The sequence below is a fragment of the Theropithecus gelada genome, chromosome 8, assembly GCF_003255815.1.
Source record: "Theropithecus gelada isolate Dixy chromosome 8, Tgel_1.0, whole genome shotgun sequence".
NCBI classification, from domain to species: Eukaryota; Metazoa; Chordata; class Mammalia; order Primates; family Cercopithecidae; genus Theropithecus; species Theropithecus gelada.
The window spans coordinates 10,240,035-10,267,314 of record NC_037676.1 but is presented as its reverse complement, the minus strand read 5'-3'; the positions used below and the strand labels follow the sequence as shown (position 1 = coordinate 10,267,314).

Sequence of the window (27,280 nt, the reverse complement as noted above, 5' to 3'; positions counted from 1 at the left end):
AGAAACCATGTCCTGAGCCGCACGGAGCAGCTCCCGCGGCGCAAACCGCTGTGTTCCAGTTCCGTGACGTTTTGCTCATTACCGCGTTGGGTTTCCAGTTTCACAGATGGTGGATGGAAACAGAATATTGGCCCGCGTTGTCGTCTTCATGGCTTACCCTCCCCTCAGAGAGACACTTAACACAAACACACAGCAGGCAGCCTGTGGGGCCGTTGTGGGTGAGATATAAAATGCACGCGGGTTCGGTTCTGGGCCAGTCAGATACACAGCACAGGGGGCTGCTCAACCCCACGCCTGGCAGGATAAAATATGCACACCCATCCAGCTCCGAACAAGGCAGAGCATATAGTGCCGGTGCCCGATGGTGTGCCAGGCGGGCATGTAACGTGCACATGCCCAGCTCTGAACCAGGTGGACATATTATACATGTGGGCTCTCAGCTCTGTGCAAGGCAGGTGTATAGCATGTACATGGGCCTAGTTCTGTGCCAGGCAGATATATAATGGCATAGGTGCTCACCTCTGTGCCAGGCAGATGTGTAACATGCACAGTTGCTCAGTTTGGTACCATGCAGATATATAACATGAACGGGTGCTGAGTTCTATACCACACAGATATACAGCATTCGTGGTTGCTCAAGTCTGCACCAGGCGGGCATATAACATGCTCAACTGTGTACCACACAGATAGATAACATGAACGGGCGCTGAGTTCTGCACCAGGCAGATATATAACATCCATGGGTGCTCAGCTCTGTACCAGGCAGACGTATAACATGCACAGGTGCTCAGCTTTGTACCCCACAGATAGATAACACGCACAGGCAGGCGCTCAGTTCTGCACCACACAGATATATAACATTCATGGGTGCTCAGGTCTGCACCAGGCAGGTATCCAACATGCACGGGTGCTCAGCTCTGTACCACACAGGTATACAACACGCACGGGCGCTCAGCTCTGTACCACACAGGTATACAACACGCACGGGCGCTCAGCTCTGTACCACACGGGTATACAATATGCACGGGCGCTCAGCTCTGTACCACACAGGTATACAACACGCACGGGCGCTCAGCTCTGTACCACACAGGTATACAACATGCACGGGTGCTCAGCTCTGTACCACACAGGTATACAACATGCACGGGCGCTCAGCTCTGTACCACACAGGTATACAACATGAACGGGTGCTGAGTTCTGTAACAGGCAGACATATTCCACGCGCAGGTGCTTAGTTGTATATCAGCTGGCATATGATGTGGCTGGACAAGATCCTTTTGCAACTCTGAGTGCTGAGAATTTGCATGTGTGATAGAACTTGGCTTCTAGAGTTAAAACTGTCCTCCTTTATTTGCTTGCAAATAAAATATAAATGGACAATAAGATAGGCATTTTCTCCCTTTTTTCTTTTTTTTCTTCCTTTTTTTCTTTGTTCAGTTTCTCAAGTTTCAGTTTCCTCTTATACCAGAGGGAAATAAACTAAATTTTAGCCAGTGCTTTCTCCCAGCTGCTGAGATTGCAAGTTTCCTTCTTCTCTTTTCTCACATGTTCTCACTGTATCCATATGTTTACCTATCACTTATAATGAAGAAAAACTAACGTTTTTATTCATATCCTTTTAGGGTATGCATTTTTATGCATCTGACTTTAACTGATAAATGACCGTAAAGAGCTATATTTTGATGGAATTGTAGAGGATTTGTTTCCAGAAAGGAGCTGATGCCACCGTTCTCAGTGACAAAGCTGATGGGTGTTTCATGTCTGTCTGCTCCTAGGTGCCTCAGGACGAGTGGGGAGGGTACCCCACCGGTGGCAAAGATGAAGAGATTCCCTGCAGGAGAATGAGAAGCGGGAGTTACATTAAAGCCATGGGGGACGAGGAGAGCGGAGAGTCAGACTCCAGCCCCAAGACGTCACCAAAGTCGGCGATCCGACCGGAGCCGCTGCTGAAGTCCATCGGACAGAGACCGCTTGGAGAGCACCAGACGTAAGTGAGGCCAGCTGCCTTCCCACTCCAAGCGCTTCCCACTGTCCGCGGGCTCCCTCCGCAAAACCCCTTCGCCGTGAGCTGAGTGCCATCCATTTAAACCAAATTCCCAAGCCGGAAATAGTAGACACCATGGCCATCAATTTTCAAGTTTTTTTGTTTGGTTGGTTTGGTTTGGTTTGGTTTGGTTTAGAACAACCAGAGCTTTGGCTGTTTATTAATCACATAGTAATTAAGGAAGTATACTTGGGCAACTTCCATTTCAAATTTTAAAGCCAATATGATCTGTTGTATCTTTCTGATCATTCAAATTATCCTCAGGACAAGCACACGTCTCTGTTTGTATGAATGTGTGCATACGGGTGTGTGTTTGAATGTCTCTGTGAGTAAAAATCGTTAACAGGGAATTTAGTCGTTGTCTATAACTTTATAAGTGCATTTCTAGGCAACACATTTTTTGTAGAGGAGGGAGGAAGTAGACTAGCTTTATAAAGATAAAACCCTACACTTTACATATTTGCCCAAAATTTATTAATAAATTTAATTTTGAAAATATAGACAGATAAAACTCTTTGGGAAATCAGCAGTTCCTATGAACCATGAAAATATGACTGTTACTCTCAACAGCCAGCTGCTGTGAATCTTGAGTCCTACAGGTTAGTCCGGGTGGTAATGCCAAGAACTGCCTCCCGCGGCCGGCTAGTCCCACAGGTTAGTTTGGGAGCTAATGCCAAGAACTGCCTGGAAGCCCCCCACCCCCCGCCGCCTCCCGCAGCCGGCTGTGTGGTCCTGGGCAAGTGGACAGCCAGGGCAGAACTGCTTTTCAGCCTTGGCCAGTGCCACATAAGAGATATTAATCATACCCACATGTCAGACACAGAGCCCCGAGCCGCAGGGCCCTCCCTGTATCGTCTCTCTCCACACCAGGTGCACCCAGCGATGAACCAGTGACCATGTGACCTCTTCCAATGTTTCCAGTTGTTCATTACTGTTGACTTACAAGATGAAAAAGTGAAATTTTAAATTGCAACCAAATCTTACAAATTAGAACTTAACAAATCCGAACTCTATCATTATTGCCTAGTTCAACTAAATTCAAGCGCTATAGTGTTGGAATGGCAGACAAGACATGCCCTGAGACCAGGCCCATCCATCTCCTCTTCTTCCACAGAGGGTGGTCGGTGCCAGCTTGTGGGACAAGTGGCTGAGAACAAAGCCAAAGTCTTACCCTGGGGAAGCTCTTAGACTTGTTGGAAGGAAATGGGGAGGAGGTGTTTGTAAGCCAGGAAACAACCAGGAAACATGATTACCAGGAAGGGGCTGGGGAGCTGGACGGAGCTGGGAGCAGAGCCATGTTGTCTGACCCATCTGCTCCAACAGGAAAGTACAGGAAAGTGAAGGATTGGACTGGATGTCGGCTCTCACCCACCTTTTATTTGGGGCACTTAAAGACATTAGGGGAATTATGAATTATCTGAGACCTCTTCCAGAGGAAAAGCACACACATGCAGAAGCTATGCTTCATGGGTCCAGGGCTGCCAGGCCAGCCTCAGTCCTGGGGTTTTGGACCCCCAGCTAAACAGCCATTGATAACTTCACACTTTAAACGTTTGTGATTCACTTCATGATTCTATGCATTTGAAAGCAAAGCGTGAAAAAAAGAAAAAAAAAAAAAGACTTTTTTAGACCATGGGCAGGGACTAAGAATTTTAAGAATTATTTCGTAATTTTAAGAGTTATGAAAGGCATTTTCATGTTAATGGGTTCCTTCTCCCACTCATTCATCATCACTGCTGCGGGTCCCCCAGGATCGTTATCACCTCATTCTTCAGTGGCAGAGACGGTGTCTCCTTCCTTTCTTCACATCAGGGACTGCCCCAGAGTCCTGTACGAGGCTCCAGTGCTAACGATGTTCAGAGGGCGCTCCCAGAACTTTACATTTGCAAAACTCACACCATCACCCAATGTAGTTGAAACTCTTCGAAAAGCCAGGGATTTTCGAAGGGATATGAGCCCGAGGCCCCCTGACAGCATCACCTAAACACTGACCAGACCCAAGTGCAAAACCCTCTGGGAGTTCACCCACCAACAACCCTTAACACCTGACCAGAAAGCATTCCACAGCCTCAAATCTGATCAGATGTGAGGAAAACGGGTGAGACGTGCTGCCTAAGTTACTCCTGTTCTAAACACAAATCCATCTCTGCCCGTGGCCCCCGTGCCGCTGTCCACTCGGCAGACACAGGTCTGTCTCTGCCCGTGGCCCCTGTGCCGCCGTCCACTCGGCAGATCCAGGTCCGTCTCTGCCCGTGGCCCCCGTGCCGCCGTCCACTCGGCAGACACAGGTCCGTCTCTGCCCGTGGCCCCCGTGCCGCCGTCCACTCGGCAGATCCAGGTCCGTCTCTGCCCGTGGCCCCCGTGCCGCTGTCCACTCAGCAGAGATGGTGCAACAGTTGGGTCCATTCTTCCATTTATCCAGGATTTATTGCTTCATTGATCAGTCCAACAAATGTCAGGCATTCTGCCAAACTCAATTTATGCGTGCCCCAATCATTCTTTTTCCTTAAATCTGACACCGTGGTGTGGATGATAAAACGCAGACAGCAGCTGTGTGATGGGTCTAGACAATGCCCTGCCTGCCGGGAACTAACCTGAAAGTCCCCGAAACTCCCATGGGTCACTCTTTGGGGTTAATGTAATGAAAATTTCTGCAAAAAAAAATTATGTTACCAGGAGGTATCACCACATTTTTGCTATTGCCTGTTAGCACCTTAGTTTATCTTATATTCCTTTACATTTTATGGATTCCAATGTAATTCATTTACCCATTTTCAACGACATTGCCGAAGCTCAGCTACGGAACTCAGGGAAGCTCTGATGATGCCTGTTTTGTGGACAGAAACATGGCTCAGGGAGGTGAGGTGCTGGAGGCTGCACAAGCCACCAAGGCTCTCAGCTGAAAGTAACTCAGCCCCAAGCCCCGTGGCCTTCACCCCGTGGCACTGCTCTGTGGAGGGCAGTGGCTGAGGCCAGAGTAGATACTATGGGGAGAGGAGAAAAAGGAAGAAAACAGCCAGGACTGGGAGAACTCCCATAGTTGCCACTCTGTAACCCTGTGTTTCCAGGAAACAAGGGCACACTAAGTTGTAGTGAGTGTGGACAAAATTTCCTTGAAGGATTTTAACAGTGGAGATGTCAGAAGCACATCACAGGGACCTCAGATGAAACAGGAAAGACAAGACCGAGGAGGCACGTACACATTCATGTGCTGTCTTCATTCTCCTGGCCTCCAGAGTCAGGTTAACTGTGCTGGGAACAACTTGGGTTTCACCCACGTGAACTCCCAGCACCACCCATGACTGTGGCTGGCACCGTGATGTCGTCTCTGCATCCTGCTCCATTACGCACAGCCCTTTCGTAACGTTCACTCCTGGGGTCCTTTCCATCTGGGCACATTTAAATATCTGCATTTTTAATGTGTAGCAGGTGAATATTCATATCCAAACATGTTCTCCTAATCCAATTCCTCATTTATCTTAGTTTTAGAATTGATTTCTGAATTGACCATTCCCACCTAAGCTTGGAGAAGGCTCAGTTGGATTTCACATGTTCACCACAGTACGGGTGCAGACGCCATAATGCCCAAGAGGCTGGCTGTGGAGGCGTCTGCTGGGATGGAGAGGAGAGAGGGTGAACTGTGGGGTGTCATGAGATGGAGAGGAGAGAGAGGTGAACTGTGGAGGTGTCTGATGGGATGAAGAGGAGAGGGGTGAACTGTGGGGGTGTCTGATGGGATGGAGAGGAGAGAGGGTGAACTGTGGGGTGTCTGATGGGATGGAGAGGAGAGAGGGTGAACTGTGGGGGTGTCTGATGGGATGGAGAGGAGAGAGGGCGAACTGTGTGGCGTCTGATGGGATGGAGAGGAGAGAGGGTGATCTGTGGGGGCACCTTCTGGGATGGAGAGGAGAGAGGGGTGAACTATGGGGGCATCTGATGGGATGGAGAGGAGAGAGGGTGAACTGTGGGGTGTCTGATGGGATGGAGAGGAGAGAGGGCGAACTGTGTGGCGTCTGATGGGATGGGGAGGAGAGAGGGTGAACTGTGGGGTGTCTGATGGGATGGAGAGGAGAGAGGGGTGAACTATGGGGGCATCTGATGGGATGGGGAGGAGAGAGGGTGAACTGTGGGGGTGTCTGATGGGATGGAGAGGAGAGAGGGTGAACTGTGGGGGCACCTTCTGGGATGGAGAGGAGAGAGGGGTGAACTGTGGGGTGTCTGATGGGATGGAGAGGAGAGAGGGTGAACTGTGGGGTGTCTGATGAGCTGGAGAGGAGAGAGGGGTGAACTGTGGGGTGTCTGATGGGATGGAGAGGAGAGAGGGTGAACTGTGGGGGTGTCTGATGGGATGGAGAGGAGAGAGGGTGAACTATGGGGGCATCTGATGGGATGGAGAGGAGAGAGGGTGAACCGTGGGGTGTCTGATGAGCTGGAGAGGAGAGAGGGTGAACTGTGGGGGCATCTGATGAGATGGAGAGGAGAGAGGGTGAACCGTGGGGGTGTCTGATGGGATGGAGAGGAGAGAGGGTGAACTGTGGGGTGTCTGATGAGATGGAGAAGACAGAAAGGGTGAAGAGTGTCTGAGAGAAAAGTCCTTTAGACCCCTGACTGCTGTCTGTGGGCTTCACAGCTTGGGGAACGTGTTCTTGCTTAAGTTATATTTAATCATCAATAATAACAGCTCATTTATTCGGGAAGTATGTAGGAAACATCACATGCTGTTCTGGTGCCCAAATGCAGGAAAATTAACACCAGAGAATGGAGCTTTCAGTCCAGAGGCTGGCCAGCAAGGGCCGGCCAAGGGCCTGTTTTGTGAATAAAGTTTTATTGGAATGTGGCCCACTCGCTGGTCATCATGTTGCTGCAGCTGCCTCCCAGGTTCAGGTGGGCTGAGCAGGTGTGAGGCACCCCGATACCTGGCAGACCCTAGAATACTCACATCTGGCCCTTTACAGAAAGCGTGAGCCGACCCCTTAGAATCTAACAGAGCCCGTGCCCTTTAGTGAGTAGTCACAAGCGGTGTAGGTAACTTACATGTGTAAAGTGAGGTACTCTCTAAATGCGTGAGACAGGACTCCTAACCCATTCTGGGAGCTCCGGGCTTGTCTCTCTGCAGACTCACATCTGCACTGAGGGGTCCAGCCTAGAGCATGAGGGTAAGCGGTGGGTAGGAGAGCATCGGCCCTGCGCAGAGCAGGACCAAGTTCCCAAAACGCAGCATTTTTATGGGAGAGGGAAATGATATTTTATAATAGCACTATTTCATGTTGAATGCCAACTCTGTTGCATCACTCAGGTGCGATCAGAAAATGGAAACACGTTCCGCGTCACCAGATTTTAGTGTACGAGGGGTAAGGTGAGACAGGAGAGTGATGAACTAGGCATAGTGCTGGCAATAATTACAGGACTTGTAGTATACCAAGAACAACAGCCATCCCAGCCCTCACCGCTCTGGTAACTGTGCTGAAGCAGACACCATGACCCACGCCTGAGAGATGAAGAGCCGTGTCTCAGCGAGTCACACCGCTGCTGGAAGTCAACTCTAGGTCTCTCGGTTTTACGCCGCTAAACCGCGCTGCCCCCCGCCCCCAGAGGCAGCAGAATCTCCCCTCGGTGATGAGTCACGTCCCTCGGTGATGAGTCCTGTGCGTGGCCTTCCCATCAGAGCCTCAATATCCATTGAGCAAGCGCATTTATTAAACAGTTTGTTGGCATTTCCATTTTATTATGACCCAAATCGTGTGTTACTGCAAATAAAAGCTCCCACTTAGGCTGAGCTAAGCACCTTTACTGATAAAGTTGGCTGACCCACATTAAACTGCCAACATTCAGCCAATATTCAAAAGCAGAAATTGTATATGGTTCAACCTGATCATTCCGGCCCCAAGAAAGGAAACCCACGAACACACGTGATAACGGGAATCTCACTCTACATAAATATGTGACTCGTGAGATTTTGCAATCCTTGAGAAAATACCGAATGAGTCTCTTGAAGATGTTTCTTCGCCTAAGAGTTGTGTTTGGAATCCCCTGCTGTGCTTCCTGCTAGTGACTGAGTGTCTTCTATAAACACACACGTGCACACACACTCACAACACAGGGACAGAGAGAGGCAAGCAAGGGAGAAACACAATGTTAGGTCATAATGACGCGCAACAAGAGGCTATGAACAATACAAAAAATCATCACCAGCGACAGAGTTTCTTCCTCTTTAGGAGTGACTAGTATTCCACACCGTATCTACTGCATTTTCATCCACTCACCCCTTGGTGACGGAGGTTGACTCTGTGACTTGGCGATTGTGAGCAGTGCTGTGGCGAATGAGGGAAGGCAGACATGAACGGAAGCAGAGGGCATTAGGTTACATGAAATAAGCCAAAATACAGAAAAACAAACACTGCAAATCCCCACCTAAATGCAGGACCTAAAACAATGGAACTGACAGGTGCAGAGAGTGTAATGGAGGTTCAGAACCTGGGGGTGTAGAAAATGGAGAAACAAGGGTCAAAAGAACCAGCCTCAGTGAGACGGGAGGATATTCTTCATGTTTTTAGATCACTATGGCACGCTGAATACTGCGAGTAATTGAGTACTGCACATTTCAATATCACTGAGTGAATTTCTAATGTTTTCATCACAAAACTGTTAAATATTTCAGCTGATAGCTATGTTAATTCACTTAATTTTTCTACATTGTATTTAAAATCACAACACACTTTTTAACCCCATAAATACACATACTTTGTCAATATACCATAAAAAATTTTTAAGGGGCCAGGTGCAGTGGCTCACACCTGTAATCCCAGCACTTTGGGAGGCCAAGGCGGGCGGATTGCCTGAGGTCAGGAGTTTGAGACCAGCCTGGCCAACATGGCAAAACCCCATCTCCACTAAAAATACAAAACTTAGCCAGGTGTGGTGGCACATGCCCGTAATCCCAGCTACTTGGCAGGCTGAGGCAGGAGAATTGCTTGAACCCAGGAGGCAGAGGTTGCAGAGAACCGAGATCACACCATTACATGCCTGGGCTGCAGAGTTAGACTGTCTCAAAATAACAGTAATAATAATAATAATAGTTCAAGTAAATGTCATGGGACATCCAACAAGAGGTTTATTGTGAGAAATGGAAGAGGAAAGGCGGCCTTGCTGGAGGCTGCGTCCTGGTGTCCCTGCAGCAGGGACAGGTGTCGAGAGCAGCCTGCGGCCAGGGGAGTGAGAGGAACCTACAGGACCCAGGAAGGAGCAGCAGCCTCCGGAGTCCCACGGGGGCCCACGGCGTGCTGGGGAGCGGGCAGCACTCAGCGCAGTCAGCACTGACCTTCCTTTTCAACCTGCCCTGGGCCCCGCGGGTCCTGAGCCCCCGCCCGGTGCCTCGGAACTGCCATTGGCACCAGCACGGGTGCTCATAGCTGCCAGAGGCAAGGTGTGGAAATCTGCGTTAACGTAATCTGACGACGTTTTGCCGGTAAATTACACAAAGAGACACCCTTATCCTAAGTTTATTTTATACCCAAAGGCTGCTTTAAACAAAATGGGTGATTCTATAATTGTATTTTGAGCAGAATTGAAAGTAATTGGATACAGTGCACTGAGTGTTTTTCTCTTTTTTGCACCAAAGAGCTTCCCAGCAGGAGCTGATTGACAAAATCTGTTAAGTTGCCAAGTGATTCAAACGATAAAAATGTGAATGAATGTTCACTTGTCTCCGTGAGGCTTTTATTCTCCTCTTGGTGTGCACGAACAACTTCTATTCACCTGAACAGTAGTTAAGAATGCAAATGTTATGGGAAGATGGACTTACTAATTGTACTTAATTTTAATTTGATAGGTATGGGTTCAGGTTCTTACCCGGAAGTTATCAGGCACACCAAGGCCCCGGAGGCTCTGGACACCTGCACTGATGGTGCCGTCCTGCGAGATGGACGATGTCAGCAGTTCTTTTTTGGCTGCCTGGTACGGGAGTGGAAGAAGGCTGGGTCTTTAATTAGCTGTTATCAGCCCTCCTTCTGGACCACAGAGCAGAGCACTCCTTCTGCAGAGACTGCAGGAATCCTGCTTCAAAATGTCCCACCTATGCCAGAATTATTCTGTTAAAAACCATCTTCTCTTCCTGCTGTAAAACTGAGAAAAAAATCAGTCTTCTCATTAATCACTTAATATGCACATCCTAATTATACACATGAGCACTCTCACTGATGCCCTGCTGTATTTTCTAACACGGTGCATGATAACAGAAGGCCTTTCGCTCTCAAAACTAAAACTAAAAACAAGCGGAAATCCCGTCCCACCTGTCTCGAGCCCTGGCGTACAGGTTCTCGGCCTCGTGTCCCCAGTCGGAAAGGTCGGATCCCCGGGACTGATGGCCCCGTCCATGGGTCAGACCCTGCCCACGTGCAGAGCACCACTTAGAATTATTATCAACTAATTGAAATGCAAATTCCAAGTCCTGCTGAATCCAATTTACTGCATTTCTAAATTAGCTTATGTATTAGTGTTTGAGATACTGGACTTGCTTATGTATTAACATTTGAAATACTTGAATAACCAATTCAATTCTGATTGTGATGAAAGGTAGACCAAATAATTTCATTTGGAGGCCTTTGCTTTTTTTCTCTGCTTAGTTCAGTTAAAAAGTCAAAGCTCTAATAATTTTAAATATCTCTGAGTCATTCTCTAGTGAAGGTAGCACTTTAAATTTATAAAGAAAAACGAGCTTATTTCAAAGATACTTCATATCATATATAAATATAAATTCTGATGGATTAAATATGTAAGCATAAAAATCATATATATACACACATATATGTGTGTATATGTATAGACACATATGTATATGAGTATTCTATACTCTTGGGATGGAGAAGAGGTATCTGGGCCTGATTCCATGGGGCAGAATTATAAAGATACCACTTTAAATTCATAAAATTGAAAATTTATTTATGATAAAAGCCAACAAGCGAACTAAAAATACTATCACCAAAGTAAAATCATAATGAAAACCTGGGAAAGAGTTTTTCAATATAAGTAACAAATGTTTGTATTTTTAATCTATAAAGCTCGCCTTACAAATCAATAAAGGAAAAAATGAATGACTCTATGCAAAAATGAGTAAAGGCCAAGCAAAGACTATTCATCCACCTTATCAATAACTAAAACTTTCGGAGAGCATGCCATTTAAAACTGAAAATCTAAACGTTTCTTCTAAAGAAATTCCTGAAAAGCATGCAAAGACGTGAAAAATATAGCCACGTTCACTAGCGTGTTACACATCATTGTAAAAACACAGTACATTGCCTAAGTGCCTATCGTGAGGGGTTGGTTTGGGTGAAGTGGGGGCACTGAGAAAACCTCCCCATGCCCTGCTACCAGCCTAGCAAAAGGCAGCTCTGGAGGAAGTAAAGTGTGTGCTGTGGTGCAGGCAGCCCCAGGGCAGCACGATTCAGCCAGCTCTGCACCTGATCTGATGGTCTCAACACCTCCACCAAAAGCCCGATCGAATAAGAGAGCCCTGTCCGCTTCCCAGCACTAATACCATTGACCTCCATGCCCACTGTTCTGTACACGATGACCAAGATTTCATCAAAACTTAGGAGACATAGTAAAATTAAAGCTCATTCTCAAGACACAGGGCAATCGAGACAAGATTCAGAAGTGGCATGGATGTCCCCGCAAACTCTCAGAGAAGCCGTTAAAGTAACCATGGTCACGTGATCAAGCAGCAGCACAGTGGGCCTGGCTCAGTGGGAAGCAGCGGAGAGAGGAGAACTCTAAGAAAGAGGCAGAGGTAAAGACCACAGATGGGATTCATGGTTTCAGAAATCAATAATTTTCCTGATGAGTCATCAGTAGGCTCGACATAACGAAGGAATCAGTGACCTTGAAGGCAGGTCCATGGAAATTACCCAGCAGAGGCTCAGAGAAAAAGCGTGGGAACTGGAAGGCAGAAAAGAGCATCCAAGAGCTGTGGAGAGCGATCTAATGTTCTCACACACACAGAACCCGAAGCCCAGCCGAGGGAGGAAGGGAGAGCAGAACAGGAGAAACGTGGGAAGCACTGTGCCAGGGAATTTCTAACATTAACGAGATACGTCACCTCACAGACTGAAGAATCTGAGAAAATCTCAAGACAGATCAACCCCGGAAACAAACCCCACACAGAACTGAAGGACACAGACAAAATCCCTCCCATATGCACACACCACAGTCAAACCAACAGAACTGAAGGATACAGACAAAACCCCGCCCATACACACACCACAGTCAAACTACTGGAAGTGAAGGATACAGACAAAACCCCGCACATCTACACACACCACAGTCAAACCAGCAGAAGTGACGGATACAGACAAAGCCCCGCCCATACACACACCACAGTCAAACCACTGGAAGTGAAGGATACAGACAAAACCCCGCACATACACACACCACGGTCAAACCACTGGAAGTGAAGGATACAGACAAAACCCCGCACATACACACACCACGGTCAAACCACTGGAAGTGAAGGATACAGACAAAACCCCACACATGTACACACCACAGTCAAAGTAACAGAAGCAAAGGATACAGACAAAACCTTTTCCAAAAAAAAAAAAAGCCAAGAAAATTAAAGACTATTGTATACAGAAGAATAAAGAACTACAGCAAACTTTTCATCATAAACTATTTCACCAGAACACAATAAAGTGGCATATTTAAAATAGGAAAAGAAAGGACGTTAGCCCAGAATTCTAGACTGAGAGAAAATATCTTTCATAAATCAAAGTGAAATAAAGACATCCTTAGGAAAAAAAAAAAAAAGCTGGGAAAATCCATTGCTAGCAGACCAGTACTGCCAGAAATATGAAATGAAGTTCTTTCTCCTTCCCCCCGCCACCTAAGACGAGGTCTCGCTCCCTCAAACCAGGGTGGAGTGCGGTGGTGTGATCTCAGCTCACTGCAACCTCCTCCTCCCAGGTTCAAGCGATTCTCCTGCCTCAGCCTCCCGAGTAGCTGGGATTAGACGTGTGCACCACCACACCCGACTAATTTTTGTATTTTGTATTTTTAGTAGAGACAGGGTTTCACCAGGTTGGCCAGACTAGTCTCAAACTCTGGACCTGAAATGGCCCGCCCGCCTCTGCCTCCCAAGAAAGGAAGTTCTTTAAGCATGGCTGTGAGAGAAGAGGGCAGCAGGAACTTAGAAATGCAGTGAGAGGAAGGGCTGCATGTCTCGTGGTGGTGGTGGCTGCATGACCTGCATTTGCCGAAATTCTTACAGCCATGGAGAGAGTGAGACACATTGACCGATTCAGCATCTGAACCTGAACTGCCAAAAATGAATCTTCCAAAACAATGGATAGTGGAGGATGCAACAGAATCCTGTGAAGCAGTTTCTCCAAGGTGAGAAATAAACTGTATTCTTGTACATTTTTCATCATATACAGGAAGAGTGTGTGATGAATATGACATCATATACATGTCATATACATTTTTCATCATGTACAGGAAGAGAAGGGGCAGACCTCAGCCTCCTGACACCCGTTTGGGGATACATTTATGGTAGCCTATTTAAGTCATGAGATGGCTCCAAGCCTCTTCTCCCTGCCATCTGCCGTCGGTTGGGTGAGGTGATCAAATGAGTAACCAAGAGAACACCAGCTATTGGTGGACGCATCTGAGAAGAGCTCGGAAGACGGGCCTCAGACATTCCTTCTGGCCCATCAGCCTGCCCTGGAAACACCTTTTGCTCCAGACAGCGTAACACCACCATGCTGGCAAGCTGGTTGCCTGGCCCGGGGATCTCCTAGCGTCCACTGGACCATGGCAGGTGGCTGTGCCTCCATAGGCAGGGAGCGTCAGGGCTGCTTTTGAGACTTTGCAGAGTCAGGCTGACATCTGAGTCGGAAGCCTTTCAAAGAAATCACAGTTTTTGTGGAATCCATCTAGAAAGACGAAAGACCCTTCAGAGCCGCTTCCTGTGTTTCTAAGCCCAGCAATCCTGACGTTGCTGCGTTTCCTGATGCTGAGACTCCGTTTGGTATCTCGGCTTTCACAGCTTCCTTCAGACCATTCAGCTCCTAGCACGTCTTGGCCACCAGCTCCAAGTCCTGCCTCTCACGTCAAAGGCTGGTCTCATGTCTCAGCTTTCTGTTTGAGACCCTCCACGCTCCGGTTGCACGCTCCGGGTTTGCCACATCCCAGTACAGATCCTTCGTGATCTGCCCCGGAAAGCCTTGTTCCCCTGACAGCTTTCTTCCTCCTCACTCCCCTACTTGAAGTTGGCTGTTCACCGTCTCCTCCCTGCTGCCAGTCATCCTTCCACGCCCAGCTCCGACTGCCTCCTCCGGGAAGCCTCCCTGGAGTTAGGTCCCCTGCAGCGAGTTTCCACTGCTCGTGCTTGTCTCTACCACACGCCTGTTTGCTTTCCCAAGAGTCGCCATAGCCTTTGAAAGCAAGAGCTGTCTCACTTACCACTGCCATTGCACCTGCACTGGGAGGCATTACACGTGCTGCGCACACACTGGATGAATGGATAAAACCAACGTCTTATGATGCACTTGTCAGGGATTATTGATAATCAACTTAATAAATGAACTGCTATTAGCGACGCCGATAAAGTAATCCTGTTTAGAGCCTAAACATAAAGATAATCAATTTAAAAGACGTGTGTAAAGCTGATTCACATTCCCCCGATTTCTTAAGCTGCTTTAGGTTCTATCAGTCAAAACGGGAGCAGACGCCAGCCTCCTCGTGCGTGCCATACACCTGCAACCTGCAGTTCTTCAGGGAATCGGAAGCTATATGCTCCTGTGGGGGAGATGTCCTGTCTCTCACAGTCTCCTCCACCACTGATGTGCTGCTGGCTCCACATTTTTAGTCTCAGCTGGAGGGAAGCAGAGGGGAGATTCTGGTCCAGCCTGTGTTGCAACCGTTGCCAGCACGTGTGGAGAGAGCGTTTGCACTCTGATCGGTCCAGCCCTAGGGGTTCCCAGGTCTCTGATGACGTCTCTCATCAGAGGCACAGGCATCCGGGCACGAGGTGAGGGCCTGGGGATTCGAATGGCACTTGGCACTTGCCCCTGGGGACTCTGCCCATCGGGGAAGCAGCTAACCCCACACCCGGCGGGCCCAACAGGCAGCCGTGAAGAACGGCAGCGGGACATCCAGCCACCTGTTTCGTGCTGTTCCCAGTATCTCACCTTACATCTCTTCATGGATTTCATTGTTTCTCTAGTAAATTCTTCGCTTTTTACCTCATTTCTTTTTTCTTGTGCATACCAACTCTAGTCTCATTCTAACTTTTTCTATTAGAAAAAATTTCCTTAGTTAAATCAAAAACTTAAGTAAAAGGAAAGACAACTTAAAAACTTCCATTTTTAAATTTCATGCTTTACTTATTCTTTTCTGTTCTTTCTATATTTCTCATATTTTACTTCAACATCTAGTTTTTAACCTGCTACAACTGATACTGTTTTCATGAAGACCTTAGTTAAGAGGGAGGCTCCTACGACTGGGGCCTGCTTTGTTCATTAATACTGACTGGGCACACGAGGGCTCACACCTGTAATCCCAGCACTTTAGGAGGCCGAGGAGGGCAGATCACTTGAGGTCAAGAGTTCGAGACCAGCCTGGCTAACGTGGCAAAACCCCTTCTCTACTAAAAATACAAAAAATTAGCCAGGCATGGTGGTGCATGCCTGTAATTCCAGCTACCCAGGAGGCTGAGGCAGGAGAATTACTTGAATCTGGGAGGTGGAGGTTGCAGTGAGCTGAGATTGCACTACTGCACTCCAGCCTGGGCAACAGAGCAAGCAATAAAAAATATATATATACTCCTTAGGGCTGTCAGCTCAGAGGGCTGCAGTGGGTGCTGTGTTTCACCATCCAGCCCTTTACAGAGAACTGCAGCCTAAAACACATCATCCACAGAACACATACGCTTTTCTTTAAGCCAACTGTGCCACTGCAGGTGCAAACAAGAAATGCAGCTTAGCGAGCTCACCACAGGGAGACGTCCCTAGAGATGTGTCTCTGGGAAACCTGGCAGCCCTGCGCCCCCACCACCCAGCTGTGGGCAGTGCCTGGGCAGTACTGTAGCCAGCCTCTCAGCACACTCGCAGTCCATTCAGTAAATGAGTTATTAAGCTGATGCTTAAACTGTAAAATTAGGACTCATCGTAAAGAGCTAACACAATATGTAATTATGTGAAGTGGAGTGTCACTCTGTCTCTGCCATGTCCACCCCCAGGGGTATCCACTGCCCATGATTTTACCCTGTCCAGACACTTTTGTGTGTGTATAAAAATGTACACGAATGGACATATTTTACAATAAACATGAGGTCCCACTGTGCGCATTACTGTACAATTTCCTTTTCTCTCCCAAATATTTTGTTAGTTTTCTGTTGCTATCATAAAAACTGCCACAAACTTAGTGGCTTAAAACAAGACGTTTATCCTCAGCCAAGTCCTGTAGGTCATGAGCCCAACACGGGTCTCTCTGGGCTAAGGCTGAGGTGTGAGCAGCCTGCCCTCCCCGGGGCTCTGCGTGGGGAGTGGGTTTCTTGCACATCAAGGTGTTACAGTTGCAGGACCAAAGCCCCGTGTCCTTGCTGTCAGCTGAGGTCAGCCCCCCGTTTCCAGAGGTCGCCCACAGGCATGTGTTGGCTCTGGCCCCTGCCTGCATCTTCAGAGCCAGCTGGACAGGGTGGGGGGTCTCTCTCACTCTGCAGACCTCTCCTGTCTCATGTCCACATCGATCTCCAACTTGCTCTGCCTTCCTCTTCTGCTCTCAAGGCTCCTGCGATGAGCAGGGGCCTGCCTGGGTCATCAGGAGGTTCTCACTACCCCAGGGTCGGCTACTTAGCAACCTCAATTCCGCCCGCACCCTTCATGCCCGCTTGCTGTATAGCGTGACGTGTTCACAGATGTGGCACCAGCGTGGAAGGCCCCAGGGGTCAGAGTCCCGCCTGCAGACCTACCACATGCATCCTTCTGCGACAGACTCTGGGTCCAGGTGTCGCTGGACGGACACGCTGCTGCGCGACTTTAACTTTACTGTTGGGGAACTGCCTCTACGTTTTCACTGCTGCACAGAGTGTGGCAGAGAAAATACTTGTGAATGTGCAGCCACCAGTCTACTTATTCCCGAGGTATCTCTTCTTCTGGGCAGCACCACAGGGGCATTTTCTGGGGGTGTGGCTGCCTCTGAAGCTTTTATCTTCATTGGTGCAGCTAAGGAGATTCTGACTAGAATGGAGGTTATTCCAAATTTTTTTTTTTTTTTAATGGGCTCACTATACCCGTAAACTATGCATAGTTTAACCCCTACCTCTGGAAAGTCCTGGCGGGAGGGCGAGGACCCCACAGACCCTGGCTTACTGCCTGTTTCCCTAAAAACGTAACAGCATGCTTTCTTAAAAACATCCTACTTCCAAAGGGCAGCTTGAGAATCTCCTAATTTTAGGCGGCATAGCCTTATCCCAAATACCGGTCTCTCTGCAGAAATCCATTGCCCGTTCATCTATAGGAACGATTTAATTTCAGGAAATAACTTTCTTAGAAGATTTTTATAGATTTGCTTCTCAGGGAAAGTACCTTTGCCTATAGTGGTCTGCCAGCCTCAGGGGGATTGTCCTGAAAACTGAAAGTGGTGATCTGGGGTGAAGCCAGAGAGGAAGTGGCTCGTGGGTGGATTTAAACATTTTCAATTGTTTTCTAATTCATTAACTTCTGCTTTTATTGCTATTTCTTCTTTGGCTTTCCTTAGACCTATTTGTTGTTTCATTCTTCATCTGAAAATATATTTAGTAATGAAAGTATATGAGGCTATGAGTGTTCCTAAGAATATATCTTAGCTACATCACACATATATTGATAGATGATGCTTTTACAGTCACTAATTTCTAAACACTCAGCCATTTGGACTCTGATTTCCACTTTGACTCAAGGGATCATGAATGAAAGGAAGGAGAGAGAGGGTTACTAGTGCAAATATAGCCACTATTAATTATTTTTCTTCCTTTAAATTACTTTTTCAAATTTTTATAATGTGTAACATTATTTAATACTGGCCACTTTCTCTTTTCAGCCCATGCTTTCGGTAGGGAGTTTAGAGACATAGATAAAATACCATCATTTTTTTCCATTTCTAATTATATGAAGTCTTAACTTTCCAAAACAGGTAAGTCATTCATGATAACACTCAGAGCCACAAAGTGCATTTACTAGCTCTTCAGTATACCAGTGAGCTACTTTTCTGCATTTTCCTCTGACTGTGATACGTGCATTCCTGCCCCATAACCAAGGGCCTTGCCTGAGTTCATCGCACGACTCCTAACAGAGGTCTGGCCGCGCAATGGACAAAGCATTTTTCACATTTGCACGGTGAAGAGTGTTCAGAATAATCATTCCTTAAACATGAGTCACTCTCTTTACTGTCATGGACTTCAGAATGTCTAAGAGCAGCAGCACAGATAGTTCAGCTAAATACGTCTATGAAAATTCACACAAGGCTTTCTGTTCATGTCTCTTAATCTAATGGCTGTTGAAGGTCTGACCTTCAGGATTCCAGACAATGTACTGAATGAAGAGAATACAGCAAAGAAGAGCCCAATCTGTAAGATTTCAGGACACAGCTAAGTAGAATCACACCATTAGTAGAACCTGGTGCTAACCTTGAAGCAGCAGTGAGTTTTACTAAACAAGTCATCTTAGATGTAATTCTCCTTAACAGTAAAGACAGTGTATTCTGTGAGTTCATTGTCTTCTTTGGCATATGATACCTAATATATGAATTTATTCATTCGGTAAGTAAATACATATTAAGGACTGAATAGATAAATTAATTGTCAAGTAAATAATATGTGTATAGACTGTTAAAACATTAACAGTGTTTAACAGGGTGCTGTGGCTCACACCTGTAATCCCACCACTTTGGGTGGCTGAGGCGGGCAGATCACTTGAGGTCAGCAGTGCAAGACCAGTCTGGCCAACATGGTGAAACCCTGTCTCTACTAAAAAAAAAAAAAAAAAAATTAGCTGAGCGTGGTGGTGCATGCCTGTAATCCCAGCTACTCAGAAGGCTGAGGCAGGAGAATCACTTGAACCTGGGAGGTGGAGGTTGCATTGTGCTGAGATCACACCACTGCACTCCAGCCTGGGCCAGAGAGTGTGACTTCATCTCAAATTTGGAGGGAAATCTGCCAATGTAAGCATTCATCTCTTCTAAAACACACCTGCACATCAACATCCATGCAGGTGTTTGACCATATGCCATGGTACCACATCCTAGTTGACACACACAAACTATCGCACACAGCAGTGAAAACTAATAATGCATGAATGCACAATAATCCTAACAGTGGTTATCTCTGGGTTTGTGGTTGAATTTTCTTTTAAATATTTTCCAAATTTCCTGCAAAAACGATGTAGCACTAAAATAAGAAAAGATATTGAAAAACATTAGGTTCATTGTCTTCTAAGCCCCCTAGCAACCTATAAGTACAGTTTTTTCCAATAATAATGCTGCATTTAAAAACAAATTATCCTTGTGTTGCAGTTACCATAGTAATAAATTTGTGATCAACAGCTTTATTATACTTTTGAGCTATGAGGGGAACGATAATTTTATGTGTGTTTCAAAGCTTCAGAAATGAAATTTATTCTTAGTGTATTACCACATTTTGTGTCTCCAAGGTCATTTTTTTTGAGACAGGGTCTTGCCCTGTTGCCCAGGCTGGAGTGCAGTGGCAGAATCACAGCTCCCTGCAGCCTCAGCCTCCCCAGGCTCAAATGATCCTCTTACCTCAGCCTCCCGAGTATCTGGGGCTACAGGCTTGTGCCATCATGCCCAGCTAATTTGTTTGTCTGTTTTGTTTTGTTTTTTTGTAGAGATGGGGTTTCACCATGTAGCCCAGGCTAGTCTCAAACTCCTGGGCTCGAGCAATCTACCTATCCAAGGGTGTTTTTAAAGAAGATGTACAGTAAGGGAATACTTAGAGACAGAACCACATCACAGGGAGTGGTTGGGGTTTGCTCTTAGCACCAGGGAACCCCTTGCCTTGATGGAGAGTGAGGAATGCACATTTGAGTATTGCTGGGATAGAAGCTTCTGAGGTCGCTTCCAACTCAACACCATTTACATTTGGGGATGGACTGTACTAGTTTCTGGGCTGCCATAACAAAATACCACACACAGGGTGGCTTAAAACAATAAAAATTTACTCTCTCCCAGTTCTGGAAGCCAGCAGTCTGAAATCAAGGTGTGGGCAAGGCCCCGCTCCCTGCACGTCTCTAGGGGAGGATCCCTCCTTCCTCTTCAGCATCCATGGCTGTGTCTGCATCATTCCGCCCTTGGCCTCTGCCTCCCAAGGCCTTCCCCATCTTCGTCCCTTCTCTTCTCATAACAGCACTGTCATCCTAGGAGCCCGCTCCGGTGACCTCATCTCAACTCATTCCATCTGCAGTGACCCTATTTCCAAGCGAGGTCATGTTCTGAGGCACTGGGGGTGAGGATCTCCCTGGACCTTTTCTAGAGGGAGACACAGTTCAGTCCATAATAGAAGCAATCGCGTAGCCAGGATAATGAAGTTTGCATAAAGCGGCACCCCTCTATCTTGGTAATTATCAGACACTGTTTCTGAAACTTATTTCCGTCTCCATGTTGGCTTTTCTCTTCCGGAATCTGTGGTCAGACACAGGATGTCATTTCTCCAGCTGGGTGACCATGGTGATTTTGCTGCTGACTACTGGAAGCACGGATTACTCAGCTGAAACCTGATTTCCCTTCCTCAGTTATCTGTCTTCACATCAGTTTAGCGAATGATTGTGATTCTTCATGAAGAGCAGTAACTTTAGCTACCTAAAATAAAGAGAAGTGTATATTCCACACTCTCAAGTTCCACTTTAATTTCATGGTTAACTGAGTTTGTCGTTCTAAGAAATTGGTTGCTCAAGATCTTGTTCTGTCCTATTCGCCTGAAAATGGGAATCCCACCTGTGTGCTCCTGGGTCCTGCTGAGGGACATTCCTTCCTCCCCAGCCCGTTCGGAGGCTCCCTCTGGTCCAGAGCAGACAGCCCCTTGCTCCCTGAGCCCCACCCCTGGCGGAGGCCTTCACTGTCAGTGTCACTACCAGGGACTGGTGGATCTCTGTCCCTTAACCATTCTTTAAGCCGCCTTAGAGAAGCCATCTTCAATGGTGTTGGAGGACCAAGCAAACATATGTGCTTCTTGTCTTGGGATAATTAAGGAAACTCAAAACATGAGGATGTCAATATGAAAACATCTTACACGTTCTTGCCCTTCTGTGCTCGGGACCCATCCCCATGCGGGCAGCTGCAGAACTGGGCGCACCCAATCTCAGGTGCCGCCGGTGAAGACACCAGCTCTTAGCCCTGTGCAGACAAACTTGATGTCTTTTCACCTTCAGTCTGTTTTCTTATTCAAAGTTCTGTTCTTCCATTCCCTCTGCAAACCTCCAACATTAATTTCTAGGGACTTACAGGGAAGGGAGGTGAGAGCATGGCGGTCACTCACACCCCCTCCCCTCCCTCTTCCTAACGCTGGCTCCATCTGGGCCGGGTGTGAAGGAGGACAGAGGAGAAAGAAGGCTGTTGACTGAGCAAAAAGAAAGGGCCTTTCTGGTCTCTGGTCACTGCTTCTCTAAGACTGGACATTGGACTGGGCATTTTTCAGTTCTTTTGAGCATCCTGATGTGGTCTTCCCTTCCTTTCTTTTCTAACATGGAGAGATGGCTCAGCCTCCCCTTTTCCTGCCTGACACCCTCCTCCGCCTCCCACCTCCACGGTTCACCCCTACAGCCTGTTTGGATCCTACACTGCGGGGCACGTTTCTTTGGGACTCACTGTGGGTAAAATGACCCACACTTGATATTTGCCACACATCTACTTGACCTACAGGAAATATGCATGTGATTGCTCTACCCAAAGCCGGGTGTGCAGCCCAGTCTACACCCCACACACCACATCTCTCGTGGCCCTACATCACACCCAACTGCATCCTGGATCTCCAGCAGGAGGTCCTCACCCAACCCCAGCAGAGGGAAGCCCTGCTTCGCTTCGCGTTTGTGGATTCTGGAACCCACGCTTGGCCTCTACGTCAATAAGTCTAGCACAGGCTACAAACTCCGATGGACTCCCAGGGAGGTGCCTGCCACCCCAAGTGGTGGATGGAGGAGGACCGGAGGGAGGAGGAGCGGAGGGAGACGGTGGCATGCAGACAGGCCTTGGAAATCCGAGCACGTTTCCTGGGATCGAGCTTCATGCCTCCTGCTGCACAATTCTGCTGGGAGCTGGGGCACCGAGTATCCAGTCTCATTCATCCCTTATCCGCCATGGCCCTTGTTGGGCCCAGACACACAGAAAGCTGTGATGGTTTGCCCCAGCACACGCCCACCCAGCCTCACCTAACGGGGCCATCTCCTGATCGCAGATCTCCACGGTTCCCCACTGCCAGTTTAGTCTAGTTCACATTTACCAGGAGCCTTCACAAAATACACACCCATCGGCTGTTTCTTGTTCCTCTAAGGTAGATTATGTTCGATTATGTTCAGTAAAAATTTTGAATTATGAAAACTCTGAAAATCTTCACATACTATTTTTTATCCCTGTCTAAAATCTTTATATTGACGATTGGCCTGATGTGTGCCTCTGGCCTCTTTGACTTTACCCCTGTGTTTCTGCTTGGAGAGGTTCCCTGAAGTGCAAATACGGTCCTGTTGCCCCTTTGCCCCCTGAAGGTCCAGAGAGCGGTCCCCAAATCCCATCCGGATGTAACTGGAAGGAACTTCCAACATCCTCCTAGTCCAGCCAAGGGGTTTCCCACCACGCATTTCCTTTTCAGGGTTCCCATTGCATGACTGGAAAACTTCTAACTGTTGAAAATTTTCCATTGTGAGAATTCTCCGTGTGTCATTTTTCTGTAGTTCCATTTAATGCAGTGATGGTTATTTTTTATCTTCTGTGTTTTCTCTACTTCCTGATTAAATTATGACCTCCTCAAATGGAAGGGCAATATAAACTCATTTCTTTTTATTATCCCACAGTAATTGTCAGGCTCAGACTTCTCTGTGAGCATCACCGGCTGACCAGGGTACCGCTGGCTGGGATGTTACATGGTGCGGTTACACTAGCATTTTAGTTTCAAATGGATGGACATTCAGCAAACACTTTGATTATCTAAAATCACAGCAGGATGATAGATTTTACTGTCTACTGATCCTTACATTTATATTATGAAGTACTCAAATTATTTATTAATTCAGCATTTGTGATTATACATTGCAACAGTAAAAATCTTTTGGGGAGCGATTTCAATAAGATAATGCAGTAGGATGGTCTAGGCCCTCCTTCCTCTCAACAAACACAGCAGTTCAACAATAATTTGTGGAAAAATTCCCTTTACAAAAATTTAGACACTAGGCCGGGTACGGTGGCTCATGCCTGTAATCCCAGCACTTTAGGAGGCCAAGGCGGGTGGATCATGAGGTCAGGAGATCGAGACCATCCTGGCTAACACTGTGAAACCCAGTCTCTACTAAAAATATAAAACAATTAGCTGGGCGTGGTGGCAGGCACCTGTAGTCCCAGCTACTCAGGAGGCTGAGGCAGAAGAATGGCATGAACCCAGGAGGCGGAGCTTGCAGTGAGCCGAGATCACGCCACTGCACTCCAGCCTGGGCAATAGAGTGAGACTCTGTCTCAATAAATAAATAAATAAATAAATAACACTAATTGAAAATCTCCTGCACCCTGGGAAAATATAAAACCAGACTTACCAAAGATGCTTGGGAGATTCTCTCAAGAATTCCTACCCTGGCACAGCACCCTATAATCAGGAAGAGACCCCCTAGCTCCCACCTTTTCCCAGGGGAGGGAAGGATCAGTACATCCAGCACCCTAACTTTTCCAAGAGGGCCCCCAGAGGTCTCTGACCTGCAAGCATTGGGCCTGCTGGAGTCTGGCCTACTCTGGCTGCCTGGGGGAGAATGAAGACAGTGGCATGGCTGGTAGATCCCTCCTCAGCGCAGAATAAGCAAACAAGAACTCCATCTTTCAGCTTCCCACTGAGGAGGAAAGAAGTGATCCATGCATCCCACACCTCAGCTTCTTCAGGGTTGCACAGAGAACTGCATCTGTCTTCCAAGCCTTCCAGTCTTGGAGCTCTGATGGGTCCAGCCGTCCAGCCACTTAGGGGAGGACAGAGATGACAGCTTAGACTAGTAGATGCCATGTTGTTCATCCCTGACTCAGCCAGAGCAACCAGGCAAAAACCACAGTACCTGCTTCTCTCTGGAAAGGGAAAGAATTGGCTGAGACCCTCAGAATCTCTGAATGATTGGTGGGGGTCTTCTCACATATAAGACAAGGTCGCGAAGACTGAGAGAGGCACCAATGCAGAGAGTCAAGGAAAATGAAAACTCGGGCAAAGATATTCCAAGGAAATAAAACAAATCTCCAGAAACCGACCCTAGTGAAATGAAGTTATATGATTTATTTAACAGAGAATTCAAAACAAGGCATATGAAGATGCCCCCCTAAGGTCAAGAGAACAATGAAGGAACAAAATGAGAATTTCAACAAAGTGATGGGACATATTTTTAAAATGTGCCAAACAGAAATTATGGAGCTGAAGAACATAATTGACCTGAAAAATTTACTAGAAGGATTCAACAACAGACCAGATCAAACAGAAGAAAGCATTGGTGAACTCAAAGACAATGTTATTACAAATAATTCAATCAGGACAGCAAAAAAAAATAATAAAAAGAATGAAGAAAGCTTACAGAACTTATGGAAAATCACCAAGCAGGCCATTATAAACATGACGAAAGTTCGAAAAGGAGAAGAGAAAAAGAAAGAACCAGACAGCTTATTCAGAAAAATCATGGCTGAAAACTTCCCAAATATGGGGGAGGAAATAGACATTTAGATCAAACAAGCATGAAAAACCAAATATGGAAAACCGAAAGAAGTACCACCAAGATGCACTATGATCAATTTGTCAGAAGTCAAAGGCAAAGAGAGAATTTTGAAAGCAGCAAGAGAAAAGTAATTTGTCACATACAATGGAGCCTCTCCATGCCTACGATTGAGTGGATTTTTCAACAGAAACCTTGGAGGCCAGAAGGGAATGGAATGGTATATTTAAAATGCTCAAAGAAAAAAAAGTGCTCACACGGAATGCTATATATGGCAAAACTATCCTTCGAAAATGAAAGAGAGATAAAGACTTTCCAGGACAAACAAAACCTGAGGGAGTTTGTCACCACTGCACCTGCCTTACGAGAAATGCTAAAGAAAGTTCTTCAAGTAGTAACAAAGGACACCCAGCAGTCACATGATAACACAAGAAATTTCAAAACTCACTGGTAAAGGCAAATGTATAAACATACAGAATACTATACTACTGTAATAGTGGTAGGTAAATCACTTTTCATTCTAGTATAAAAATTAAAACACAAAATGTTTAAAGCAACTATAAGAAAAAACATTAAAATACACAATTTAAATAGTTATAAATTGTGACAAGGAGAGCATGGCATGAAGAAGGAGCGAAAGTGAAAGTTCAGAGCTCTATGTGATTGAACTGAATTGCTATCAGCTTAAAATAGACTGTTATAGACTGTGATATGTTATGTAAGTCCCCAAGGTAACCAAACACACCAAAAGAAAAAAACTGTAGAACTTACACAAAAGAAAAAGAGAAAGAATTCAAAGCATATCAATAAAAAAAAACCAAGATATAAAGACAACAGAGGAAAAGACAGACAAAAGAACTGTGAAACTAACAGAAAACAACAAAATGGCGATACTAAATCCGTCCCTAGTAGTAATTATTTTAAATAGAAATGAAACTCCCCAATCAAAAGACAGAGTGCCTGTACAGAATTTTTTTAAATAAACAAGACCCAACAATATGCTCTCTGTAAGAAACTTGCTTTAGATTTAAGAACACACATAGGCTGAAAGTGAAAAGATGAAAAAAGATATCCCAAGCAAATGGTAACCAAAAGGGAACAGGTGTAGCTATACTTATATCAGACAAAAACTGTCAGAATAGACAAAAAAGGACATTATGTAATAGTAAAAGTTCAATCCAACAGGAAGATGTGACAATTATAAATACATGCACTTAACATCAGAGCACCTGAATATATAAAGCTAATATTGACAGAATTAAGGGGAGAAGTAGACAGCAATACAATAATGGTAGGACCCAGAAGCAATGACGCATGGCAGAAACCAGCATCTGCAGCTAGGCGTTGGTTTCCTACCACCGTCTTCTCATAACAGGAACCAGGCTCTTGGGAGAAATGTCTGATCCCAGTCCCAGGCAGGGAAATGGCAAGAGGAGCGTGGAATCTATGTGGCTTCAGAAAACACAGAAAGACTGGAAGCATGAGAGGAGCAGGCAGAAAAGGCACAGTGGAGGGAGCCAGCCTCCGCCGCCCCAATCACATGCTCAGGTGAAGGGCAGCCCTGCCGGACACCTTGACATCAAGCGGCCTTGACGCTATGCACCGACAAACCCCGACATCACGCCTGTGGGGTTCTTGCCAAGAGCACGTTTCCTCCATTTAATCGTGGGCAAGCATCACGCAGCCCAAAGAAAGGGGTATTTTGCAACCTAAGTGACAAATGCTCGTTGGAAGCATCCAGGCCACGAAAGACAAGGGGAACCCTGGACCGTGTCACCAAATGGAGGAGGTTTAGGGAGGCAGGGGAGTGAGCGCAGTGTGGGGTCCTGGACTGGACCCAGCATCGTGGAGAGATCCTCAGCGGGATACAATCCGGATGAGGTCTGTGGCTAGCTGGGAGTGCCGTCCTCGTTGGAATTTCCTGGTCTTTCTCACCCACTGTGGTGATGTAAGATGTTAACCTTAAGGAAAGGTGGTGAAGGGTAGATGGCAGCGCCCTGCACGGTCTTTGCCACTTTCTTGTCGGTCTACAATTATTGCAAAGTTAAATATTTTAAAAGGTAAAAATTAATTATTGAACTCAGAAATTTCCAAAAAGTAGACATATACAGGCCACACTCTTTTTTTTATATATATACTTTAAGTTCTAGGGTACATGTGCATAACATGCAGGTTTGTTACATATGTATACTTGTGCCATGTTGGTGTGCTGCACCCATCAACTCGTCAGCACCCATCAACTCGTCATTTACATCAGGTATAACTTTTTTTTTTTTTTTTTTTTTTGAGACAGTCTCACTCTGTTGCCTAGGCT

The 27,280-nt window shown here is 46.5% G+C and overlaps 1 protein-coding gene across 1 annotated transcript in view; it reads left to right on the top strand.

Moving 5' to 3' along the window:
• The window catches only part of DLGAP2 (DLG associated protein 2), an 896,861-nt gene that overhangs the window by 763,552 nt on the left and 106,029 nt on the right, over window positions 1–27,280 (top strand). Inside the window, exon 6 of the mRNA XM_025394866.1 lies at window positions 1,776–1,987. Coding sequence (XP_025250651.1) covers window positions 1,776–1,987 — 212 coding nt within the window. The remainder of the gene's footprint in view (window positions 1–1,775; window positions 1,988–27,280) is intronic.